Source organism: Barbus barbus (assembly GCF_936440315.1).
Source record: "Barbus barbus genome assembly, chromosome: 10".
NCBI classification, from domain to species: domain Eukaryota; kingdom Metazoa; phylum Chordata; class Actinopteri; order Cypriniformes; family Cyprinidae; genus Barbus; species Barbus barbus.
This window is the reverse complement of record NC_136738.1, coordinates 13,875,101-13,898,318: the sequence shown is the minus strand read 5'-3', so window position 1 is coordinate 13,898,318 and position 23,218 is coordinate 13,875,101. Positions and strand designations below refer to the sequence as shown.

General features: G+C 39.1%; 1 protein-coding gene across 1 annotated transcript in view; it reads left to right on the top strand.

The window, feature by feature from the left end:
* Positions 1 to 23,218, top strand: part of LOC306875608 (piezo-type mechanosensitive ion channel component 2) — a gene marked incomplete at both ends in the record, with an annotated part of 550,584 nt that overhangs the window by 122,840 nt on the left and 404,526 nt on the right. Inside the window, 3 exon segments of the mRNA XM_079426295.1 lie at positions 3,483 to 3,746; positions 5,641 to 5,749; positions 14,477 to 14,658. Coding sequence (XP_079282421.1) covers positions 3,483 to 3,746; positions 5,641 to 5,749; positions 14,477 to 14,658 — 555 coding nt within the window.

Sequence of the window (23,218 nt, the reverse complement as noted above, 5' to 3'; positions counted from 1 at the left end):
TCTCACATAACCCGCTTTTTGCAAAGCATCATGGTGGCAATGGTTCTATGATGGTTACAATGCTTTTGGGAAATGCAGCCCTGTTCTCATCTTGATCTAGCAGTTCTTTGATGACATACATAATAATAAGGTGGTAGCATTGACAAAAGTCTCACAAAATTTATTACTGGCACACTTTGCATTAAGGTAGGCACCTGTTGATCTGCACAGGCCTTCATGAAGTCACCCATGTGTAGAGGTGCAAAGAGTACCTGAAAACCATACTTGAGTAAAAGTACAGATACCTTACAGTGAAAGTTACTCCACTACAAGTTACAAGTCACCAATTCCAAAACAACTTTAGTAAAAGTCTTAGAGTATCTTATTTTAGCAGTACTTAAGTATTTTACTTATACTAAATATAGGCTCAAACAGTCAAAAACTGTAACGTTGTGGAGAAGCTGGGAAAAACAGGCAGAGGCAAGGATCTATATGCAGGGATTTCATGGATAAACTAGAACAAATAATAAGCCAAAAACTAAAGGAAACAAATAACAGAATTACGGGCAAACAGACAACCATTACATTCAACAACTCACAAAGAACTAAAGAAACACTAGGTCTATGTACAGTCCACTCCATAAGTGTTGCAATAGTAAAGAAAAAATTGCTCTGTTGGCTGTGGAGTCAAGACATTTGCAAATATGATTAAAAGATGAATATGAGACAAAACTACAGAATGTCACATTTTATTATTAGCCGTTTCAACACATACATGTTTTACCAAATATAAAGAACAGCACTTTTAGAGTTCGTCCCACTCATTGATGTGAGCATAAGTATTGGGACAGTTGAACATAAGGCAGATATAAAAGATTAAAAGCTATTATTTAGTTGCAGATCCCTTGCACACAATCACAGCAGTGAGTCTGTGACCCATAGACATCACTCTAGGTCTCATCCTTTGAAATACTTTTCCCAGCCTTTAATGCAGCCAATTCCAATTGTTGCTTGTTTTGGGGAGTTTCTGCCTTTACTCTCCTCTTCAGCTGGTGAATTCATGTTCAATTAGATTTAAATCTGGAGATTGACTTGGGCAATCTAAGACTTTCCATTTCTTTGCCCTTATAAATTCCTTGACTGAACTGGCAGGGTGTTTTGGGTCATTGTCCTGATGCATTATGAAGCACTTCCCACTGAATCTGGTGGCATTTTCTTGAATATTGGTAAGCAAGATGGTTTTGTACCCTTCCAAATTCATTCTGCTACTGTCATCATACATTAAGTCATCAGTAAAGTTGACAGGGCCTGTTCCAGAGGCAGCCATACATGCCCATGCCATGACACCGCCCCAACCATGCTTTACAGATGAGGCTGTATGCTTGGGATCATTTGCAGTTCCCTTTTTTTCTCCACATTTTTGCTTTCCCATCACTTAAATAAAACTCTTCTGGCTCACCTTTGTGCTTTTTTGCAAACTCCAATCTTGCCTTTCTATTTTTGGTGCTGGTCAGAGGTTTGCATCTTGCTGTGTAGCATCTGTAATTCTGTGTCAAAGTCTCCTGAGGACAGTAGATTGTCAGAGCATCACCCCAGCTTTCTGGAAGTTGTTGGTGATTTTACAGACACATCTTTTAGGGTTCATTTTCACAGCTTTTATGATTTGTCTGTCATCAACTACTGTTGTTTTCTCAGCCGATCAGGTCGTTGTTGGTTGCTGGTGGTTTCCAAACTCTTGATTTCTCCATGCCCTTTGTTTTTGCTATAGCTATAATTGACTTCCTCTTTTCATTTAGCATCCAAATTGCTTGCTTTTCTCTCAAAGTCAGCTCCCTCATCTTCATGCTGGTTTGTGTGTCATCATCGATTGCAGGATTCAGAATGCAGAAGTAATTGATATAACTGATAAGACACATTCCCTGCTTTTAATATCTGAAGAATTAATGCATCAGGACACAGCTGATCACTTAGAAAGACCTGTGAGGCAACTGTTCCAATACTTATGCTCACATCAGATAGGGGGATGAAACTCTAAAAGTGCTGATCTTCTTAGCTGGTAAAACATCTATGTGTTGAATCACCCAATAATAAAATGTGACATTCTGTAGTTTTGTCTCATATTCATATTTTAATCATATTTGTAAATGTCTTGACTCAGCCAACAGAGCAATTTTGTCTTTACTGTTTCAGTTCTTTTGGAGGGCACTGTATATACAGGAGGCTAATTAGCTGAACATGATAAGACATAAGCTAACTACAAACACCATGGGAAGTGACATAAAAGTCTAAGACAAGGCAAAGAGAACATGTAACAAACAAGAAAGAGCTGATTTGTGAGGAGAGCAATCACATGTATTATCTAAAACCAAAATAAAACCGAACACTTCAAAATTGCAAAAAAAATAAATTAATAAAAAAATTAAATTAATAGTACTAGTAATAATTAATTTATTAAATTAATAATAATAAAAAACTATTAAAAATAAATAAATAAATAAAATAAAAAAGTCAAAGTCTTCTTGCACTGAATGTGCGGGATTCAGCCTCATTGCCAGCTGCAGTCTTGTCGTTATATATAAAAAAACTTGTGATTCACAACTACTTGCTAAGGAGCTCAGATACACGTGAAGTAGCCTTGTTGACAAGTTTGGGTGAGTAAGGGCAAACGCACAAGATATAGTACTTTCAGTGCCCTGTAGTAGGCAGTATCACCTCTTTTGTAGCTGAAATAAACTGCTGCAGAAATCTAGGGGCCAAGCAAAATGTATAGTGTAACTGCAACACTCATTTCAAATGTAGTGGAGTAAAGAGTACAGATACTCATTCAAAAATGTAGTGAAGTAGAGAGTAAAAGTTCCTAATATCTTTGATACTCAGTAAGACTAAAAAGTGTCCGAAAAGATACTCAAGTACAGTAATTAGTTACATTTACTCCAATACTTTACACCTCTGCCCATGTGACTGTTTTTAAACCAAACTTTTTCGATTGGTTGAACAATTGTTGTATTGCCAGACTGCTTAAACCAATAAAGCAGGCGTTTACATTATTTAGGAAGGCGAGGCTTACTGTGAATGGTATATGTGATTGTGTAGTTGTATTTTACAACATGATTTAAATAATTACAATTTAAAAAATACACACTTCATAATGTGCCATTACTGCACATTGCATTTGGCAGCTCATGTTTCCTGAACGTCTGGTCATACTTTTTTGTTTGCTTGTTTTTTATTCTTTATTTTATTATTTAGGTTTTTTACTTTACTTTTTAGTTTAAATAGCTTCTGTTCGTATGTGAGTTAAATTGTTCAACAAGTTCAAAATTGTTCATCTTCTGAAATTTGTTTTCTAACTGGTATTAATTTCTTTAGACATTTCTGTGTCTGTGTGCATATGAATTGTAAAATCTTTTAGGCTTACTTTTATGACACTTTTAATGCACTATCCATACTATGTTCTTACATTCATGCTGCTAATATGCTTGTTTTTCTTTGTATGTATCCAGGTATGGAGCATCAGCTATAACTCATGGCTTACATTAGTGTTACTGGTGTGGTCATGTGTAATCTGGACGTTGAAGGATCGGCGACGGTTCTCCATGCTAAGTGCTCCAATCCTTGCTGTCTATGGGACATTGCTGCTAGTGATTACATTCATTAGTCAACTCCATCTTAACCATATTGACATTTTCCCTACTTTACCAAACCATGTCTTGATTGACTTTGATGTCTATGGTTATCCAGTACCCTGTGTTCACCTTGCTGCAAAGGTATGAAAAATGAAATCTTGTGATGGAGATTAACAAAGAGTTCTTAGTGTAGAGCTGCACAATTAGCTATGTCTATTAGGGATGTGCATCTCCATAACTGAGGCCGATATGTTACGCATCTTGATGCATAGGCAATGCTACAACACATTAAAAATACATATGAAGCAGCTACTGATGCCATGCCATACGATTCACCCCTATTATAATGCAGTGCAACCTGATTTTGATTCTATTTGATTCAATACAATGCAATTCAATACAATACGATGCAATGGGGGGAAAAAAAGAAAAAAAGATTGCTTTTATTTATTTGGTTCAGAAAGACAGCAAATCATAAATTAATAATTATAATCATAAATTCAAATAACCACAGAAGTATGAACTGAATGGCCATACACACTTGTGGTACTGACACTGCATGTAGGCTAATTTTACCATTTTTAATTATCTATGGTCAGTTTTCTTCATTGTAACAACAAATTTTGAGCTTCACGTTACACACAACTGAAACTTTTCCCTGTGTATGGATATGACATGACATGCATACGGAAATGTCACATGCATGTTGTCAATTCCCCATTAAATCCATCCAGATTGCTTTGAAAAATTAATTGTTATAGGTTTACCAATGTGTACTTGGGTAAAGTAAATGATTTGGAAGCTGTGTATTTTGAAAACTCTCATAAATAACATGCCACCATAACATCAAAATAGTATATATTGGAGCTTTAAATGTCACACAAGTTTAATGACTGAATGCTGTCAAAACTACTTTGTTCCTATTATAATGTGAGACAAAGAAGAACATTTTGAGTTATTAATAGTTAGTGTCTAACTAAATGAAAATAGATGTATGCTGTTATTCTTGTTATATTTTGTCTGCAACAACATTGTGAACTTTTAAAAATATATAGTATAATAGCAAAACTATCAAAAAAATTAGTTGAGTGCTGTACAGCTGGCAAACTGATTTTCTCACAAATATGACAGTGGAAATTGTTAAATAGCATAAATGAAATAAATGTGGAGTGTATGAGATTAACTGTGATAGGGTGAATGACAGACCGATATGAGGAGCACATAACTATGTGACAAAGCAGTCAGTGTTTGAAAATGCAATGGCATGGTAGTATGTTCCATGTATCTTATGTATCTTACATAGTCTTGGATCTCAGGTTATCCACAATTGTGCAGATTTTTCAAACTGTTCCTGTAGTCGCCCTAACTTATTTAACTCAGATTCATTAACTCATGAGCTGATTAGTAACGCTTTTCACTTGTCTTTAACAATGTTTATTGTATTTTAATACCTATTTTGGTAACACTTTAGAATACACAGGAGCGAATGAGTGACACAGTATTAACATTCCAGTAACTTCTATTAACTTACAAGAAACTTTAATAATAACAAATTAGTAAGTAATAACACAGTAATAGATGATTGTTTACTATTACCTAATCAATAACTACTGTTTTTCATACTTCCCCGAGATATTACTATATGCAGGTTTATAATCAATGCATAATGTATAATCACTTTGAAATGAATCTTCAAGTGAAGATCAAGGTAATCCACTAATTATGATTAATTATGACTAATTATGGACCTGTAGATAGTAGTTCTTAGTAGTCCTCTAGGAGGTCTGAAAAATAGCAGTTACTTATTAGCTAATAATGAATGACCTCATTCAGCTAAATGCTATTACTTACTAATTTGTAAATCAGAGTTTTGTGTTATAGTAAAAATTAGTTACTAAATATTAATGTTGTGTTACTTTTTGTTCTTGTGTAGTTATTTGTTAATGATGAAACGGAATTCTAAAGTGTTATCAAAATTGTATAGACATATGTGTAACTTTCCCATGTGTTTTACAGTCTAATTAATTCTTTGCAGGTTTCTTACACGTTTAGTTTCTGGATTTTACTTAGACAAAAGCTGAAAGAAAAAAATGAAGAGGAGCTGCAGACAGCAGATCATTTAATGGAAGTCAAAGTACATTCATGTATGCATATATTTATTTATTTATTTTTTATTTAAAACTAGTTTAATTCAGTCTGTGCATGACATAGAGAAAATATTTTTTTGGAGGGGAGGGGGGCAGCATTTGTTGCAAAGTATGTTTCAAATGTTTATGTACTGACCACTGATTGCTTCTTACAAAAACAACACAAAATACATTTTTAAATCATTAGTAACAATATAACAATATGAAGAAAAAGAAAAAAAGGACAAAACAAAGTGCAGCATGCCTTCATCTTGTCACACAACATAAGGAGAGAGAGATGAGATAACAACAACAGAGGATTTTTTAGGCAGGTATGCAGGTACAGATAAAACAATATATAGCTGGATACAGATGGGCAGGATGGGCAGATGGACTGACGGGTTGGCAGAGAGGTTTGAAAGTGGGGCAGAGTCAGGCAGCAGTTCTTGATAGAACGACGAGACCAGAGAGTGACGGATTGTGATGAACCAACTGATATAGGGAGTGCAAATGAGGAGTGCCAGGTGTGAGGGATCAGTACTCAGGTGATGGGGACAGGCATGCAGGGCATGAGGATCTGGAGCTGATGATTTTGACTCCATGAAAGTACCCCCTCCTCAACGAACAGCTCCAGATGACTGTGGTGGAAGACGATTTGTGGTAGCCCCTTCCTCTCGGGGCTGGACAATCTGGACAAGAGGTATAGAAGTCTGATAGCAAAGAGGGGTTCAGGATATCATCTTGTGTGACCCAGGATTGTTCCTCTGGACCGAATCCCTCCCAGTCTACTAAGTGCACGAGGGTGCTGCCCTGTCATCGAGAGTCCAAGATGGAGTGAACTTGATAGATGTTGTCCTCCACTGGGTCCACAGGAGGAGGAGGAGGCATGTCAGTACTACAGTAGCTTTCCTGTAGCTCAAATAGTAGTATGTAACTCGCGATGGATAAAAGCGTCTGCTAAATGCATAAATGTAAATGTCCTAAGCACCAGATCCTGAAGGAGTGAATTTTGTGCATACTGAGCCCAGGGGATGAATCGGCTCCAGCTGTCTTGTTGGTTATGACAGTACGACCCCAGGTACCTTCCAGTCTCCTGAGTCTTCTGCTCAATTTGGCCTTTGGTCTGGGGATGATAGCTGGAGGTTAAACTGATGGATACACCGAGGAGCTGGAAGAAGGCATGCCAATCACAGGAAATAAATTGGCGGTCTCAATCTGAACAATGTTCTCTGTGATTCCAAAGTGGTGGAATACTTGTTGGAACAGACTTTCAGCAGTTTCAAAAGCAGTGGGTAGTCCTTTTAGTGGGATGGATTTGCATACTTTAGAGAATCTGTCGTCGATGATCAGAATACAGGTGTTGGAGTCAGACGGAAGAAGGTCAGAGATAAAGTCCACCCCAAGTGTTCAAGGGATCATTGCATTGGGCTCACGATCATGACTGGAGGGAGGATGGGTTCAGGTGGACTGCTTTCCGGTTGAGGGAGATGGAGATGAGATACAGCATCTACTTTCTGATTTTTTGAGCCAGGAAGAAGGGTGACAGAGAAGTTAAACCGGGTTAAGGAGAGGGCCACCTAGCATGAAGGGTATTCAGTCTCTTGGCTTCTCTGAGGTAATCAAGGTTTTGGTGTTGCATGATTACCATGCATGATTACCATGAAGGGTTTTTTGCTACTTCCAACCAATGCCACCATTCCTCCAAAGCCAACTTGATCGCCAGCAACTCGCAGTTTTCGAGGTCATAATTCCGCTCTACTGGGGACATTTTCATTGAGTAATAGGCACATGGATGAAGATGAGGAGGCTCCCCCGGCCGCTGACACAGCAATGCTCCTACCTCAATGGTGGATGCATCAACCTCTACGATGAATGGCAGGTTCAGATTGTGATGGCCGAGGGTAGGAGTGGCACAGAAAGCTTCTTTGAGCCGATGGAATGCAGACGTGGCTTTGAAAGTCCAGGACAAAGACTTACACAGCAGAGATGTTAGAGATGAGCAGATCTGACTGAAATTCTGAATGAATCAGCTGTAGAAGTTGGCAAAAACCAGGAAGCACTGCAATTCTTTGACCATAGTGGGTTGTGGCCAGTACTGTATAGCCTTTACTTTCCTCTGGTCCATACAGATACCGCTTCGGCTGATGACGTAACCCAAAGAAGTTGATAGTGGACTGATGGAGCTCACACTTCTCGAACTTCAGGTAGAAATGGTGTTAGCAAAGTTTCCTGAGGACCTGCGTAACATGTTGGCAGTGTTTGGCCAGGTTCTAGGAATCAATTAGGATGTCATTGATGCAGACAATGACTAAGCGGAGGAGGAATTCCCAGAACACCTCATTCATGTACCCTGGAAAACGATCGGACGGACGCATTGTAGCAGGAAACCGCTGCACTCTTCTGCTGCTTCACCTGAGTAAACAGTAGGCCAGGCCATGGGACTGGCAGAGGCAGATGGTGGAGTTGTAGTGACCGGGGGCTGAAGTGCTTGACAGGGAGCTGGAATCAATTCCGTGAAGGGATCGGAAGGGGGGTGAGTAGTATCTGTGGCACCTGCCTCTTGCTGCATTATTGGTCAAGTCTTCTGTCACCCAACAGAAGGGGACAGAGACAGGATAACTACAACAGAGGATTTATTAGGCAGGTACGCAGTCACAGATCAACAAAGATGGCAGGATACAGATGGGCAGGATAAGTCAAGACAGGCAGATGGACTGACAGGCTGGCAGAGAGGCATGAGAGTAAGGCAGAGTCAGGCAGCAGTTATTGAAAGAACGACGAGACCAGACAAGTGAGGGATTGTGATGAACCAACTAATATAGGGAGTGCCAGGTGTGAGGAATCAGCAAACAGGTAATTGGGAATGGCAGGCAGGGTGTGAGGATCTGGAGCTGATGATGCTGTTTCCATGACATATTTTAATAGCATTTTTTCCCAAACCTTGTCCTGAATTGCCCACAATACCACAGGGTGCTTCTCAAATGGAAATGGAAGGCTGCATTCTTCGTAGACCTACGGAGCCCGGCTCGTCACCTGTAGGAGAAAAAAAAAAAACAATCCGTGGCGACGGTTTTGCAATCGGTCCCTTCAGTTTATAAACCGTACTCACAAATTCTTAAACTGTTCCCTCGGTTTAACAAATTGTGCCCATGTATTAATAAACCGTACCCACGAATTTCCAATCCGTGCGCTCAGATTTTGTAAACCGTACCATCGGTTTTTGAATCCGTACCCACAAATTCATAATCCGTGTCCCCACCGCCAGATTCAACCAGGCACTGGATTCGGGATGCACTGTATTGTGGGATGCACTGTATTGTGTTTATTAAACATTATTTTTCATAGTAGCCTATGAGACCATGATCCGCACTCACAAAATAATCTTCTTTTTAGGATTTATTGTACAATAATCACCAATAGGATAAAACACCACCGCCTGCGTTTTATCCTATAGCCTAAAAAAAGAATAGAAAATATCCTTAATTTTCTTTAAAAAACAAACAAAAAAAAACGGTAGAGTTTCAAGAAGAGAAGGTAAAAAGCAATATAAAACAAATAATGTACCGGTTATGTTGTCATTCCTTTGCTCTCTAACTGAATGCAATGTTATAATAGGCCTAGTTAATAATAACATTAACAATGAAACATGCATCTAACTCTGGGGGGAAAAGTTTAGTATAATACAATCAACAAAATAAGTATTCGTGTTATGAATAGCTAGTACACAAACACATTTCCAAAACTGTAAAAGGTTATTTAAAAAGAAAGCATTCTTGAATTATTTTGTGATAAACATTTTACTGTCTTAAGTGCACTCATTTATTTAGCCTATAAATAATAATAATAATAATAATAATATCTAGGGTGAAGTCAGCTAAAATGGGCCATGTTTTGGTAAATTACTTATAATACCATCAAATAAGCTATGCAGGAGATCTAATGATATTTTTATAAATTAGCATGGGTCTCTTAAATATATTTATATTTTTAAATGTGAAAAAGTATAAAAGCTTTAAAATTATGAGAGTTAGAGTATCAGCAGGCACCTTCTTGAGCCACGGCACAACATTCAGGTAAAATGGGACAATATAAAAATAGAACAACACAGGTAATTTCAGCTTAAATAATTTTATTTTTAACAGTAAATTGACACTATTGTCTTTAGTGTGCCATAGCAACACCATAAATGTATTTCATTAAACAGAAAGTTGAATGAATATTTAATTAAACAATGCAATTAAAAATGAACTGATCGTGTTGTATAGATGTGTGTTTCTGTGCATTGGTGGCTTTTGTGTGCATGTATGTGTGTATGCTTGTATTTTTTTTTTTTTTTTAAGACTTAAGATTTTGTAAGGATACATATCTACAGTAGGCCTATATACCTATTTTCACCCTCAATTTCTGTGTAAAGGTGTGTGTGTATGCAGCCCATTTTACTGACAGCTTCCTTTATTTCCCTTTCTCTTCTCATCTCTCTGTTTCCTTTCTTTGCTTGTCCTCCTACCATACTGTCTGCAATGCAATTTTTTAAAAGACTGTTAAGATTTTGTATGATACATATCTAGGCCTATAAACCTATTCTCACCCTCAATTTCTGTCTAAAAGTGTGTGTGTGTGTGTATGCAGTTTATTTTAGCTGAAAATTGTGGCCCATTTTAGCTTAACCAGCTATTTCTACTTAAAATGACCTTTTTCACAAAAAATCAACGTTTCTTTTATAAATTAAACTTTTTTTATTTGAAAGAGCATGTAAAAACATTGTTCATAAACCTTTGGTTTGTTGGTAAGCTTACTTATAACTGTTTTAGTACCCTTATGAGTGATGAATGAAATTTTCTGTCAGGCTCAATTACCGTACAATTTCTCTGATGAGCTTCATGTAACACTCTGCCCTGCCTGCCTTAAAAAACTCAGACCAATATAAATTATTCCTACATGTCAACACGTGTTGAAGCAACAATGCAATATAAGTTATTGTGATTTTCTGTAAAAATTTAAAGAGATATGATGCTACAATCTTATTTGGCCCATTTTACCTGATAGCCCATTTTAGCTGATTTCACCCTATTTTATTAATATTTTTGTTATTATTATTATTATGCATTATTATTATACATTTAGGTTACTTATGCATTTAGAAGAAGTTTTTTATCCAAAACGACTTACAAAAGAGGAACAAATTACAAAGAAAATACTGAAAATTATCAATTCAGTCACAATGCCAGGTTTATTATACAATCATAATCAAGTGCTAAGATTATTACAAATTAAACAAGATTTTGATGCACATCTTTCTTATTAAATCGTTGTATTCCACCTCATTCTCAACTGATAGAGAATCACTTAAGACAACTTGCTGTAGTAGGTCTATTCAACATAATAATATGCAATAAAACAATAATAGGCTACAATATGGTTTGTTAACACGTAGGTTACCCAGGAGCTTGCTGTTCTTCTAAAATGAATCCGTGAGTGCAGTTTACAAACTCACGGGAAAGTATTGCGAAAGCGTGCGCATGGATTATGAATTTGTGAGTACGGATTCAAAAACCAAGGGTACGGTTTACAAAATCTGAACGCACAGATTGGAAATTCATGGGTACGGTTTATTAATCCGTGGGCACGATTTATTGAACCGAGGGAACAGTTTATAATTTGTGAGTACGGTTTATAAACTGAGAGGACGGTTTGCAAAACCGTCGCCACGGATTGTTTTTTTTTCCTCCTACAGGTGAAGTGCTGGGCTCAGTATAGACCAGTTCTTCTGTGGCTTCAAAGCTAGTCTCATCACTTTGGCTTTTCATGCTGCACTTAACCCTGGGTTATCGTCGTTTTAAACCCTGCTTTCATACCTGTAATTTATAAGCGAATTTTACGAAACACTGCTTAATGAACAGTGTGAAACAATGTACTGAATTTGACAGTTAGATGCTTATGGCTCGTTTCCACTGAGCGGTACGGTTCAGTACAGTATGGTACGGTACGCAATTATTTCTGTTTCCATTGTCAGAAGTTGTGAATGGTACCGAAATAGCGAACTGTACCGTACCACTTTTTTGGTACCCTTCCATTGGGGTACCTAGCACAACAAAGGGTAGCAAAAGGGTGGAGCTAAACTCACTGCAGAAGTTAATTGGTTGAAGGGGATAAAGCTCACTCGTTCCGCTCTGCTGTCCATGTTGGGCTTATTTACATCAGAGTGCGCAAACACAAAAACAATATATTATTATTATTTATAAAGATAGCGCCTATTTGGAAAATTTGCTATGCCGATTTCGGAGCTCCACGCGATCACCGGGCGCTCAGTGCTCATGTATCCGCATAGAGCAGCCTTACACACAGCTAGTCCTTCTGACATTTGCCGCTGGCTCTGATGTCTCTGTAGTGATTAAATATGAGATACAATTCGTTTTGGGTATATTTAATAGGCATTCGTGGTCTCATGAATCTATTATTTGTTCCTGGTCATATCGTTTTGACCGAGCACAAAAGTTATGTTTAATTTTATATATTTATTTTGAACTTTACCGTAGCACAGCGCTGACTTTGCAGCATACATTTGACTGAATTGTTTGCTTTTTTCTTTATTTCCTCTTATATAAGCCTCTTATATTTTGTACATATACTTTTATAATGGCTATTATTGTTCATTAAAACTGACATTTAATAAAAATAGGCAGAGTTGTGCTTATTGTCGTGCTTTATTGTCGATCGCTACTTTCCGGCATGCACCACGCCTATCAAGTAAGGGTACTGTTGGCAGTGGAAACGCAAGCTGGATCAGGGTGTTCCGTCCCGAATCGTACCGTACCGTTCTGTACTGACCTGTACTACTCGGTGGAAACGAGCCATTAGTAACAGACTCAATCATGTGCCTTAAATTCACCTGCTTTAGACAGTCATGGAAACATTGCGTGTTACATAAACAGTAGTCTCAGTGTTTGAGTGGAAGAATGTCAAGTGGTGAGGCATTTATAGTCCACTGAAAAATCCATTCTGGAAAACTTTATAGTATACTGTCAGGAATATATTATACGAGGATGGACAAAGCTAAAGCCACTATGTAAATAGGTTGTGTCCTGTGCTCATCTAATTAATAACACTTGCAAATATGCAAATAAGAATGCTAACCCGGGGTTTATTAATGTACAATGTAAACATGTCAGTTTATGAATACCCAGGATTAATTGTTAAATTGTTAACCCTGTTTTGTAAGACATGAAGCAAGATGACCCAAGATTGCTTCATAGCAGCATCATTATTCAGTGACTAAATTAAACTAAATTAACACAAATACCATCTAGTATCCTCAAAAATCTTGGTGTTATGTTTGACTCCTCTCTTTCTTTTCAGCCTTATATTAACGTTCTCACTAAATCAGCATTCTTTCATTTACAACAAATTGTCCACCTCCATCCTTTCATTATTGTCGAAGATGCAGAAACTCTCATCCATGCTATTGTTTCATCACATCTCGATTATTGTAATGCCCTTTCCATTGGTTTGCCTGTTACCTCCATTGCTAAATTGCAGTATATTCAAAACTCAGCTGCTCGTATTCTCACCCGCACTAAGCGTTCAGCACATATCACCCCAATTCTAGCCAATTTGCATTGGCTACCTGTGGCCTATCGTATAAAGTATAAAGATTTCCTGCATTTAAAGCTTTGCATAGCCTGGCTCCTTGTTATCTTTGTGAGCTGCTCCTTCCCTATACTCCATCTCACTACAGTCTTCTGATTCTGGCTTTCTCACTGTCCCTCAGTATCGCCTCTCTTCCATAGGGGGGCAGTACACAACAAGAGACAATGGCAACATGAGGGCTAAGAATACTAAACAATAAGTGTCACATGACATAAACCAACCAATGCGCAAACAGAACCGATGACCACATGACAGGACAAAAATCAATAGGTGTGTTCAACTTGATGCGGCGCTGCGCAGAATGATCAGTGTGTAACATCAAAGTACCGTGAGAGCGATAAGAGGGCAGATGGATCCTTATGCTTTCGAATCGCTCTCGCAGTACTTTGATGTCATACACTGATCATTCTGCACAGCGCTGCTTCAAGTCGAACACACCTAATGAGAACCAAGACAAATGACTAAAACAACCAATCACAACATGACACACTGAACAAAGGAATCAATAGCAGGATCACATGAGGGCAAGGGAACCACATGACTAGACAGGAACCATGACTAAGACAAAACAAAAAAACTAAACAAAACAAACAAACAACAACATGAAAACAAAACCCAATAGAGACAATACAGTTACTCTCTGTATTATAATTTGATGTTATGCTCAGATATTGGAGGTTCATTGTAATGTGTCCTCTGGATACAGGCGCTATATAAATAAAAAATTATTATTATTACAATATTCAATGTATTTCCTGACCTTGCCTCTATTACAATGAAAATGCTTAATTTAGTTTTTACAGTTATTTCAGAGACAACTCAGAAAAAAAGCAGTTGAATGTATCATCTTACACTACTCTATCATGTATTTTAATGCACATGTTTTTGAAAAAGAAAGAAAGAAAAAAAAAACCTCAAACTAGTTTGCTGTTCATTGTTGGTTTATGATGGTCTAAGCTAGTTCATCTTTATAGCTTAAGTTGCTTTCCGCAAGGTTTAGCAACAGTTGTCCTTTATGTTTGTTTAAAAAAATATAACACCTTATCTTAATTGCAAAATGAGTAATATAATGTAACAATGTGTATGTTTCTATTATAGGTGACATCAGTTATACATCTCAAATGATGATTATGTTGGGAGCATTAGTTAAAGGCATGTTGGTGAAGTACTGGATCTTCTGCTGCTGCTTCATGTTCTTCTTTGTCAGTTTCTCTGACAAAGTAGCAGTCTACAAAATCCTCTATATCTGCTTATTCCTCTTCTGTGTGGTTCTGTATGAGGTGAGCTAATACCAAGTGTTTACTTTTTTTCCAAGCCAGAGATTCCAAATCCATATTTTCAGCCATATTTTCACTTGAAACACATTGATATATTGCATTTGATACAGACGTAGGTTTGTGTAGTGGTGCGGGGCTGGGAAACTCTGGTCCTGGAGGGCCACTGTCCTGCAGAGTTTAGCTCCAACCCTAATTAAACACACCTGCCTATAGCTTTCTGATGATCTTAAAATACATTCATTAGCTGGTTCTGATGTGTTTGATTAGGGTTGGAGCTAACTCTGCAGGACAGTGGCCCTCCAGGACCAAAATTTCCCTGCCCTGATGTAGTGTGTTGTGTCATATCATGTACTTCATGGAATGGGATTTTACTCTGTGTTAATCTTTAGGAAGCACTACTGCTGTGAAACAGAGGTGCATGTTACACTTTTTGCACATCACTTTGGCTGTTTCTGTGCTCCTAGGAGCCCTGGATCTTCCCTTTTAGTCACACATTATTTTCCCATATGTATTGTCAATGGGAATTCCTGGTTAGGGATGGGAGCTGTGGACCCCTGCTTCCTTACCCCTTATTGCATAACAGGGCAACGAAAAGAAAAACTGCATTTTTTAACATGCTAAATATATATATAAAAAAAACATAAAACCTGACAAAAGTCTTATCTACACCTTCATATACGCATAATACATATATATATATATATATATATATATATATATATATATATATATACATATATATATATATATATATATATATATATATATATATACACACAGTTCATGTCATTTTAAATAAGATTACTAAAGCAAATAATCTTGCCGCCTTCTCACACCATGTATTCCTGTGACCATGTGTCAGAACAGGACGTCCCACCTTCAAATGGTGCTTGATAGTGGCTCCCACACCTTATTGGTCTGTTCTTTAAAACTTTTCAAACACACACACACACACACACACACATATATCGGTTCAGAGTAGGTAAAGAGTTGTGTGTCAGATCCGTGTCATGTTCAGCCTCATGTTTTGTAGCTTTAAGAATTCATCTATAATTCATTTAGAATTTAGTGTTTGATAACTTTGTTGAAATTCTTTATATTTCCAACTTGCTAAAGGGCACAGGGGTCCCACTTTATATTAAGTGTCCCTAATACCTGTGTACTTACATAGTAACTATATGTGTACGTAGTATGTAACCACAGTGTAAGTACACATTAATACATAGTAACTACAGCTGTAATATTTCTGTAACTACACACATGTAACAACCCTAAATATGGTATGTGTAAGTTCAAATGTGTAACAGGACATTGGTAACAACACTTTTTTCACCTCACTAAGTACTCGTGTAACAAGAATTATATAACTACATTTTGTAACAACAGTATGTATAAGAGTAATTGGAACAATTTGATCCAGGGGGTGGAAACGGGTAGGTTTATATGTACAGTGGGAGGAGTTGGATCTCGAGTTGGAGCACCACTGTAATACCAGTGTACTTACATGGTAACTCCTTAGAAACTGTCCACTTAATATAAAGTGTAACATTCTGGACACCAATCACAATTTATATGTAAAGCCTAACTTACTGGCCCCTGCTGTGTAACATCAAAGTAATTACGTGGTAAATACATAGGAATTGTCTACTTAATATAAAGTGTAACACTTTCTGTAACAAAAAAGTGCTGTTAGTCCTATTACACATTTGTACTTTCATTACCAAAAAGTGTTGTTACCAATGTCCTGTTACACATTTTTACTTACACATACCATTCAGTGGGTTGTTACTGTGTAGTTACACAAACATTAGAGCTGTAGATACTATGTATCAATGTGTACATACATAGATGTGTACGTAGTATGTAACCATAGTGTAAGTAAACAGGTATTAGGGACACAATACAAAGTGGGACCGGCACGGGTAATTATTTTATTAATTATAAGGGGTTTATGTGAAGACTGTTTTAAGTTCACTTAAATTATAAGTTATTTTAAGCAGTCTAATAAATCTTAAAATGTATAGCTCTTGTAATGTTGAATGGCTAGTCAATGCTTAAATATTAGGGGAATTTTTATGCAATTAATATTATGCAAGATAAAATCTGACTGGAAGATGTCGGTAACTTGTTAGTAATAATATAGTTAGCATGTGGTGGCCTGATACCACCCAAAGTATTTTTTTTTCTGATTAATTGATTTATTGATTTCACCCTGCAGTCCTACACTGTAAACTCCTGCAGTGCTGTAAAGTTTTGAAACATTTTATAAAGTCATTATACAGAAAATGTTTTGACTGTCGTTTAGACATACACAGACATCAAGAATCAGCATATGAATCAACAATGGAGACAATCGACAAAATATTCTTCACAAACATCACGAAACAAGCTACTATAGTCAGAAAAAGATTGTCTTTCCTTGATTGTCTCCACTGTTGAGATTCATAACACGCTGCACGATTTTCTGCTGTCCCAGATAAAAGATTGGAATCTTAAAACAATAGTGGCAATTTCTGTGATCCTGGCATCTAATTGGTAGTCCTATGTCGTACAGTGAGATAGGTCCATAGATGACCGTTGTCACGGACTTACAACCAAAGATAGCCTACTATATAGCATGATCATCACACAACGTATTTGCTGCTGCGATCCACATTTACTGACATGGCACTAAAACATAAAACTGCTTACCTCAAGCTCTTATGCCTTCCTTTTTCACTGCTTCCACTTTTTTTCAGCGCACATAACTACAACTGCTAAAGTGTGATTAATCATGCTCTTTTTGTTTACCACTAGCGCATGGTGATGACGTTTTGTGTTTCTATAGTAATTATTACATGGTGAACAAGACGTGCGGCGTGTGGATCCATGTGCAAACTTTTAATTATAAACACAGTCAGTACACAGGCAGGGTCAAACACCGGCAAACAGAAATGTCACGGGCAAGACACAAGAGAGATCCTAGGGCAAGTGTGGGTCGGCAATCGGCGAACAATATCCAAAAGGGCAAGGCAGAGAGATAATCCAGGAAACATGGGCACAAAACAGGAAACGAGACTATAAACAAAAACTGAACTTAGACTTACAAAACACAGAATGGCTCAGTAAGGCAGCTAACACTTGGAGAGTGTTATACGCAGAACCAGACTCAGAGCTAGACATACACACAGAATGGCTCGGTAAGGCAGCTAAAACTTGGAGAGTGTTAAACACAGAACCAACTCAGAGCTAGACATAAACACAGAAGGGTTAACAGAATACGCAGGACAATACTCTGCAGAGAGGAAGAGGGAGTCCATGGTTTAAGTAGGGTGTGTGATTCTGTGATAGTTCTCAGGTGTGAGCGTGATTAGTGCAATCACCTGTATATGTGTCGTCAGTGCAATGGATGATGGGAATTGTAGTTCGTGGCTGAAGTGCAACAGTGGTGCAGGAGTCAATGTGATGGAGGAGTGACCTCTGGTGGTGAGTAAACAGAAGTCCTCAGACCAGATTTGTGACAGAGCCCCTCCCCTAAGGAGCGGCTTCCAGATGCTCCAAACTCAGAACAAACCAGGAGGGCGGTGGAACGGATGCGGAACAAGGGGAGGGACGGAGGGCCAGGTCCGTGAGGAAGTGAAGAGACCCAGAACTGAGGCAAAGCTGGCAGAGCAGGGCACCAAGGCGGAGCCGACAGGACTAGAGCCCACCGAGGCAGAGCAGACGGGACTGGAGCCCACCAGGGCAGAGCAGACGACCACCAGACCTGAGCAGATGACCACCGGAGTGAGACAGCCGATGTCCACGGCGGAGCAGACAGGGCAGAAGACCTCCACGACGGATACCGAAGGACTGACCTTGAATATCTGGGTGTGACTCTGGCAGGTCAGCGGAGACGTGGTGTGACTCTGGCAGGTCAGCGGAGACGTGGTGTGACTCTGGCAGGTCAACTGTGGCTTGGTTTGACTCGTGACTAGCAGCAATGACATGAAGGTGTGTTGTTGTCACCGCCATCTTGTGAGTGTGCTCTAGCGCAGCTGCTATCACATTAGTGTGTGCGGTATCGCGTTCCTCCGCGACACCCACAGTGAACGCTGAACCAACAGTCAATAGAGCATAGTCCATACCTGGCCAATATCCACATGAGAAGCTGCTGGATCCTTGTGAGGCAGAGTATTCTGTTACATGGCGAACGAGATGCGAGGCGTGCGGATCCATGTGCAAACATTTAATTATAAACACAGTCAGTACACAGGCAGGGTCAAACACCAGCAAACAGAAATGGCACGGGCAAGACACAAGAGAGATCCTAGGGCAAGCGTGGGTCGGCAATCGGTGAACAATATCCAACAGGGCAAGGCAGAGCGATAATCCAGGAAACATGGGCAGAAAACAGGAAACGAGACTATAAACAAAAACTAAACTTAGACTTACAAAACACAGAATGGCTCGGTAAGGCAGCTAAGACTTGGAGAGTGTTAAACGCAGAACCAGACTCAGAGCTAGACATAAAAACAGACGGGTTAACAGAATACGCAGGACAATACTCGGCAGAGAGGAAGAGGGAGTCCATGGTTTAAGTAGGGTGTGTGATTGTGTGATAGTTCTTAGGTGTGAGCGTGATTAGTGCAATCAGCTGTATATGTGTCGTCAGTGCAATGGATGATGGGAATTGTAGTTCGTGGGTGAAGTGCAACAGTGGTGTGGTGCAAGAGTCAATGTGATGGAGGAGTGACCTCTGGTGGTGAGTAAACCGAAGTCCACAGACCAGATTTGTGACAGTAATGTGCACCGTAGCGTACGAGTAAATAGGGGTCATAATCGTACAATCTACACACGCTGTAGCCAAATTTATTAAATCCATGTCGCACAGTGTGACATGCAAAGATCTTATAAGATTGCTAAAATCGTGCAGTGTGTCTCAGGCTTAACACACAGCTCAAAACATTGTCTTTATAATAACTTTAAAACAACAACAGAATATCTTACAGGCATAGCATCACATAGCTGCCACAATATCACATAGCTGTTGTTTTATAATGTAAAATTAACAGCTGACACTCAAATATTAGACTCTGGATGAGATCTGTAATGAGGGGACAGAAGCGTGTGGATCCATTTGTAGATATCTTTAATAATCAAAGTCAGGGTCAAACAGGCAGTGTTCAAAACAACAGTGGCAGGAATATCAGAGGCAGAGCAGAGACATAAACGATGCCAGGCTTGAGTCAGGGCAGGCAGCAAAGCAGTCAGAGAGTTCCAGAAAGCAAGATCACAAGGGCAGGCGGCAGAGAATCAACAGTAGTCAAACAATCCAAAGTCATACACAGGAGGCTCACAGAATCACAAGGTAAACGCTTAGAAATGTCAGCCGGGGCAAAACAACACTTCGCAATGAGAGTGAGAGTGAATGCTGTTTAGGTAGTGTGGATAATGGGGAACACCTGTGCAGGACGTTAGTCTCTGAACGGGGGTGTATGGGAAATGGAGTCCGGGAAAGTCAATACTCATGAGAGGGTGCCCTCCGGTGCCCATCGAGGAGAGCCACAGAAGGCTGATTTATGACAAGATCAGTCCATTACATAATGACTACATCATCTGATCTCATTTTCTCTTTTATTTGTTGCCATAACAAACATGATTCAGAAACACAGAATTAAAATAGGCAAAGATGGTGACTTTATAACATTGACACCTAAACCTCTGTAAAATCTCAACAAGGACCTTTGAATTTAATGAAGTCAAGTAATAAGATGTTGAAAATAAGATGTTAAACCGTGATGTTGATCAACCCTCGATTGTCAATACACGACTGCAAAGAACAGTCCTTCTTTTCCACAAAAAAGAAGCCAGCAGCTGCCGGAGAAGTGGAAGGATGGATGAGCCCGGCTGCCAGAGAATCAGAAATATATTTCTCCATGGCCTCCCTTTCAGATGCAGAACACGAGTATAAATTGCCCTTAGACGGAGACGTACCTGTCAGTAAGTCTATAGCACAGTCATTGGGATGATGCGGAGAAAGAGAAGCAGCCAGGGCTTACTGAACACTTCCTTCAGGTTGAGGTACTCCTCAGGCATGTTAAACAGGAGGAAACAGAACTGTGACCCCAGTTAGTACGAGGGTTTTGGAGGACCAGCCAAGGGTGTCCTAGAACTACTGGAGTGAGAGGGGAGCTCGTGAGCAGGAATCGTATTTCCTCTAGGTGACTACCCAAAGTAATAAGGGTCAGTGGACTGGTGGTGTGTGTAATGGCAGGAAGAGTTTGTCCATTGAGAGCACTGACTGAAATTGAATGATTGAGTAGAAATACAGGAAGCTGGAGACGCTGGGCTAAAATAGAGTTCATAAAATTACCATCAGCTCTAGAGTCCACAAGGTCTTGACAGGTGTGATGTTGGAGGCCCATTGCAGCCTGAACGGGAGGAGAGTGGCAGATGAGGATTTACCCTCAGTTAAACCATCAGACAGTAACCTCAATTCTGCTGCCGGGCGGTGGCTTTTACTGGGCAGCTTGCCACGATATGACCAGCAGCACCACAATGCAAACAAAGTCCATTTGATCTATGGTGATCTTCTCCTTGCGGGATTACCAAGCTCTGCCCACCTGCATGGGTTTGTGGACAGAATGCGGGGCTAACCATATTCCTGGAACACATTGCTACGAAATCCAGTGCCTCAGGAACATAACTCTTTGAGACTCGTTGATCACATTGTTGTAAATGGGCGCCCACTCAAATCACCAACTCAATCAATCCATGGAGATCAGTGGGTAATTCCAGCACATAGGTCTCTTTCAGAATACGGTCAGCCAACCCATGCAGGAACATGTCCCACTGAGCATCCACGATCCACTTGCACTCCGCTCTCAGAGTGCTTGGAACAAGGAGCAGGACGGATGTTCCCCAGAAGGCTGCCTGTCCTGACAGCAGTGTCATAACAGAGCCACCTTTGATCGTTCCGTGGAAAACGTCAAGGGCCGGAGAGAGAAAAACAATGAGCACTTAGTTAAGAAAACTCTGCCCAACTCTGTGGTTCACTGGAGTAAAGAGTAGGAGATGGCAGTCAAGGCTTGTTCTGAGGGCTCGTGATCACTGGAGCGGGGGGATACAGTGGTGGGCGCGGCGCAGTGGGTGATCCCGCAGCCTCGGTCTTCAGGTGCTGGACACCTGCACTACGAAGACTTGCACCGTACAACCTGTAGCCAACAACTTTTCCTCTTGACGATCCATGTGAGCGATGTTGCTGGACAGGAACTCTCTTAGTTCAGAAACAATGAAAATAGTTCCAAACAAAGATCACAGCAGAACAGTTGCGCATGTCTGTCTGAGGCTGAGCAACACACAGCAGTGTTTCGTTACTGAATGATTGGCGTTTTTGAATTTTGAATCATTTGAGTCAATGATTCAGTGGTCCATTCATAAGGACATGCACTTGCCTTATTCTTGAATGAATCGTTTGAAAGCATGCTTCAATTACTCAATAATTAAGATTATCTAATTAACCGCCACCTACTGGCAGTTTGCTTTCATAGTAGCTTATCTTTGCATTTTTTTCCCAACATTTCATATTTGTATATTAAAAAATACATATTTTAAAACACCGAGCTCACAACATTATTTATGCTGTTATAATTTTGCATGCAGTGTAAATGCATGTGTGCTATATTTCAGCTACATTGAACTGTCTGTGTAAATGCGTCTAAATGCTGCTCCAGTCACTTCTGTTTCTTCTGCAGTGGAAAGATCGATTTTGTAGATACTGATTTCATCTGATTGGTAACAGACCTATATTATCTTATTATATTAAGTGTAATAAAATGCAGTATTAAGTCATACAAAACGTAATTTCCCAACAACAAAATTATGGCCAGTGAAAATGCTGAGTGGCTAGAAAATTTGGGAAACCGCTAGCGGTGAGCAAAAAAGTTAATGTCAAGCCCTGTATATATATATATATATATATATGTATGTATGTATGTATGTATGTATATGTAAGCAATAAGGTACAAGAGGCCATGCTCTATCGTGAATAAATCATGGCTGAAGGGGTTGCAGGCACTCAGTTTCACATTGTGCCTAACAACGCCCTTCAGCTGTGATTTATTCACAATACAGCATGGCCTCTCATACCTTATTACTTTAATAAAATGGTTACCACACAATAAAAAATATAAAAACTAAAAATGTATGTATTGAAATGTTACTTTTTTGAAACAAGTTCGTTAAATGCTGTCCTTCCGCTAAAAAAATAGTTCCTGACAGCAACAGTAAAAGGCAAGAGAATGTTCTGAACATGCCTCATCTAATGGAGTGTAAATAAAAACAGAGAATAGGAACTCTTCTTACCCGCTGTGTCATTTATTTTTTTTAACACCATATATGATATTTTCTCACACACATGCATCTGCTTATCTCGCAGTATGAGAAAACATCTGTTTTCCGTCTTTTAGTTTTTAAACACACCGATTATCGACACAACGCGAGTTTGCAAGCGTCATTACAGTGTAAACTGATGGACAAACAGAATCATACCTGAAACAGAAAACAAATAAATTCAGTATGGCTTATTAGACGGGGAAAGGGC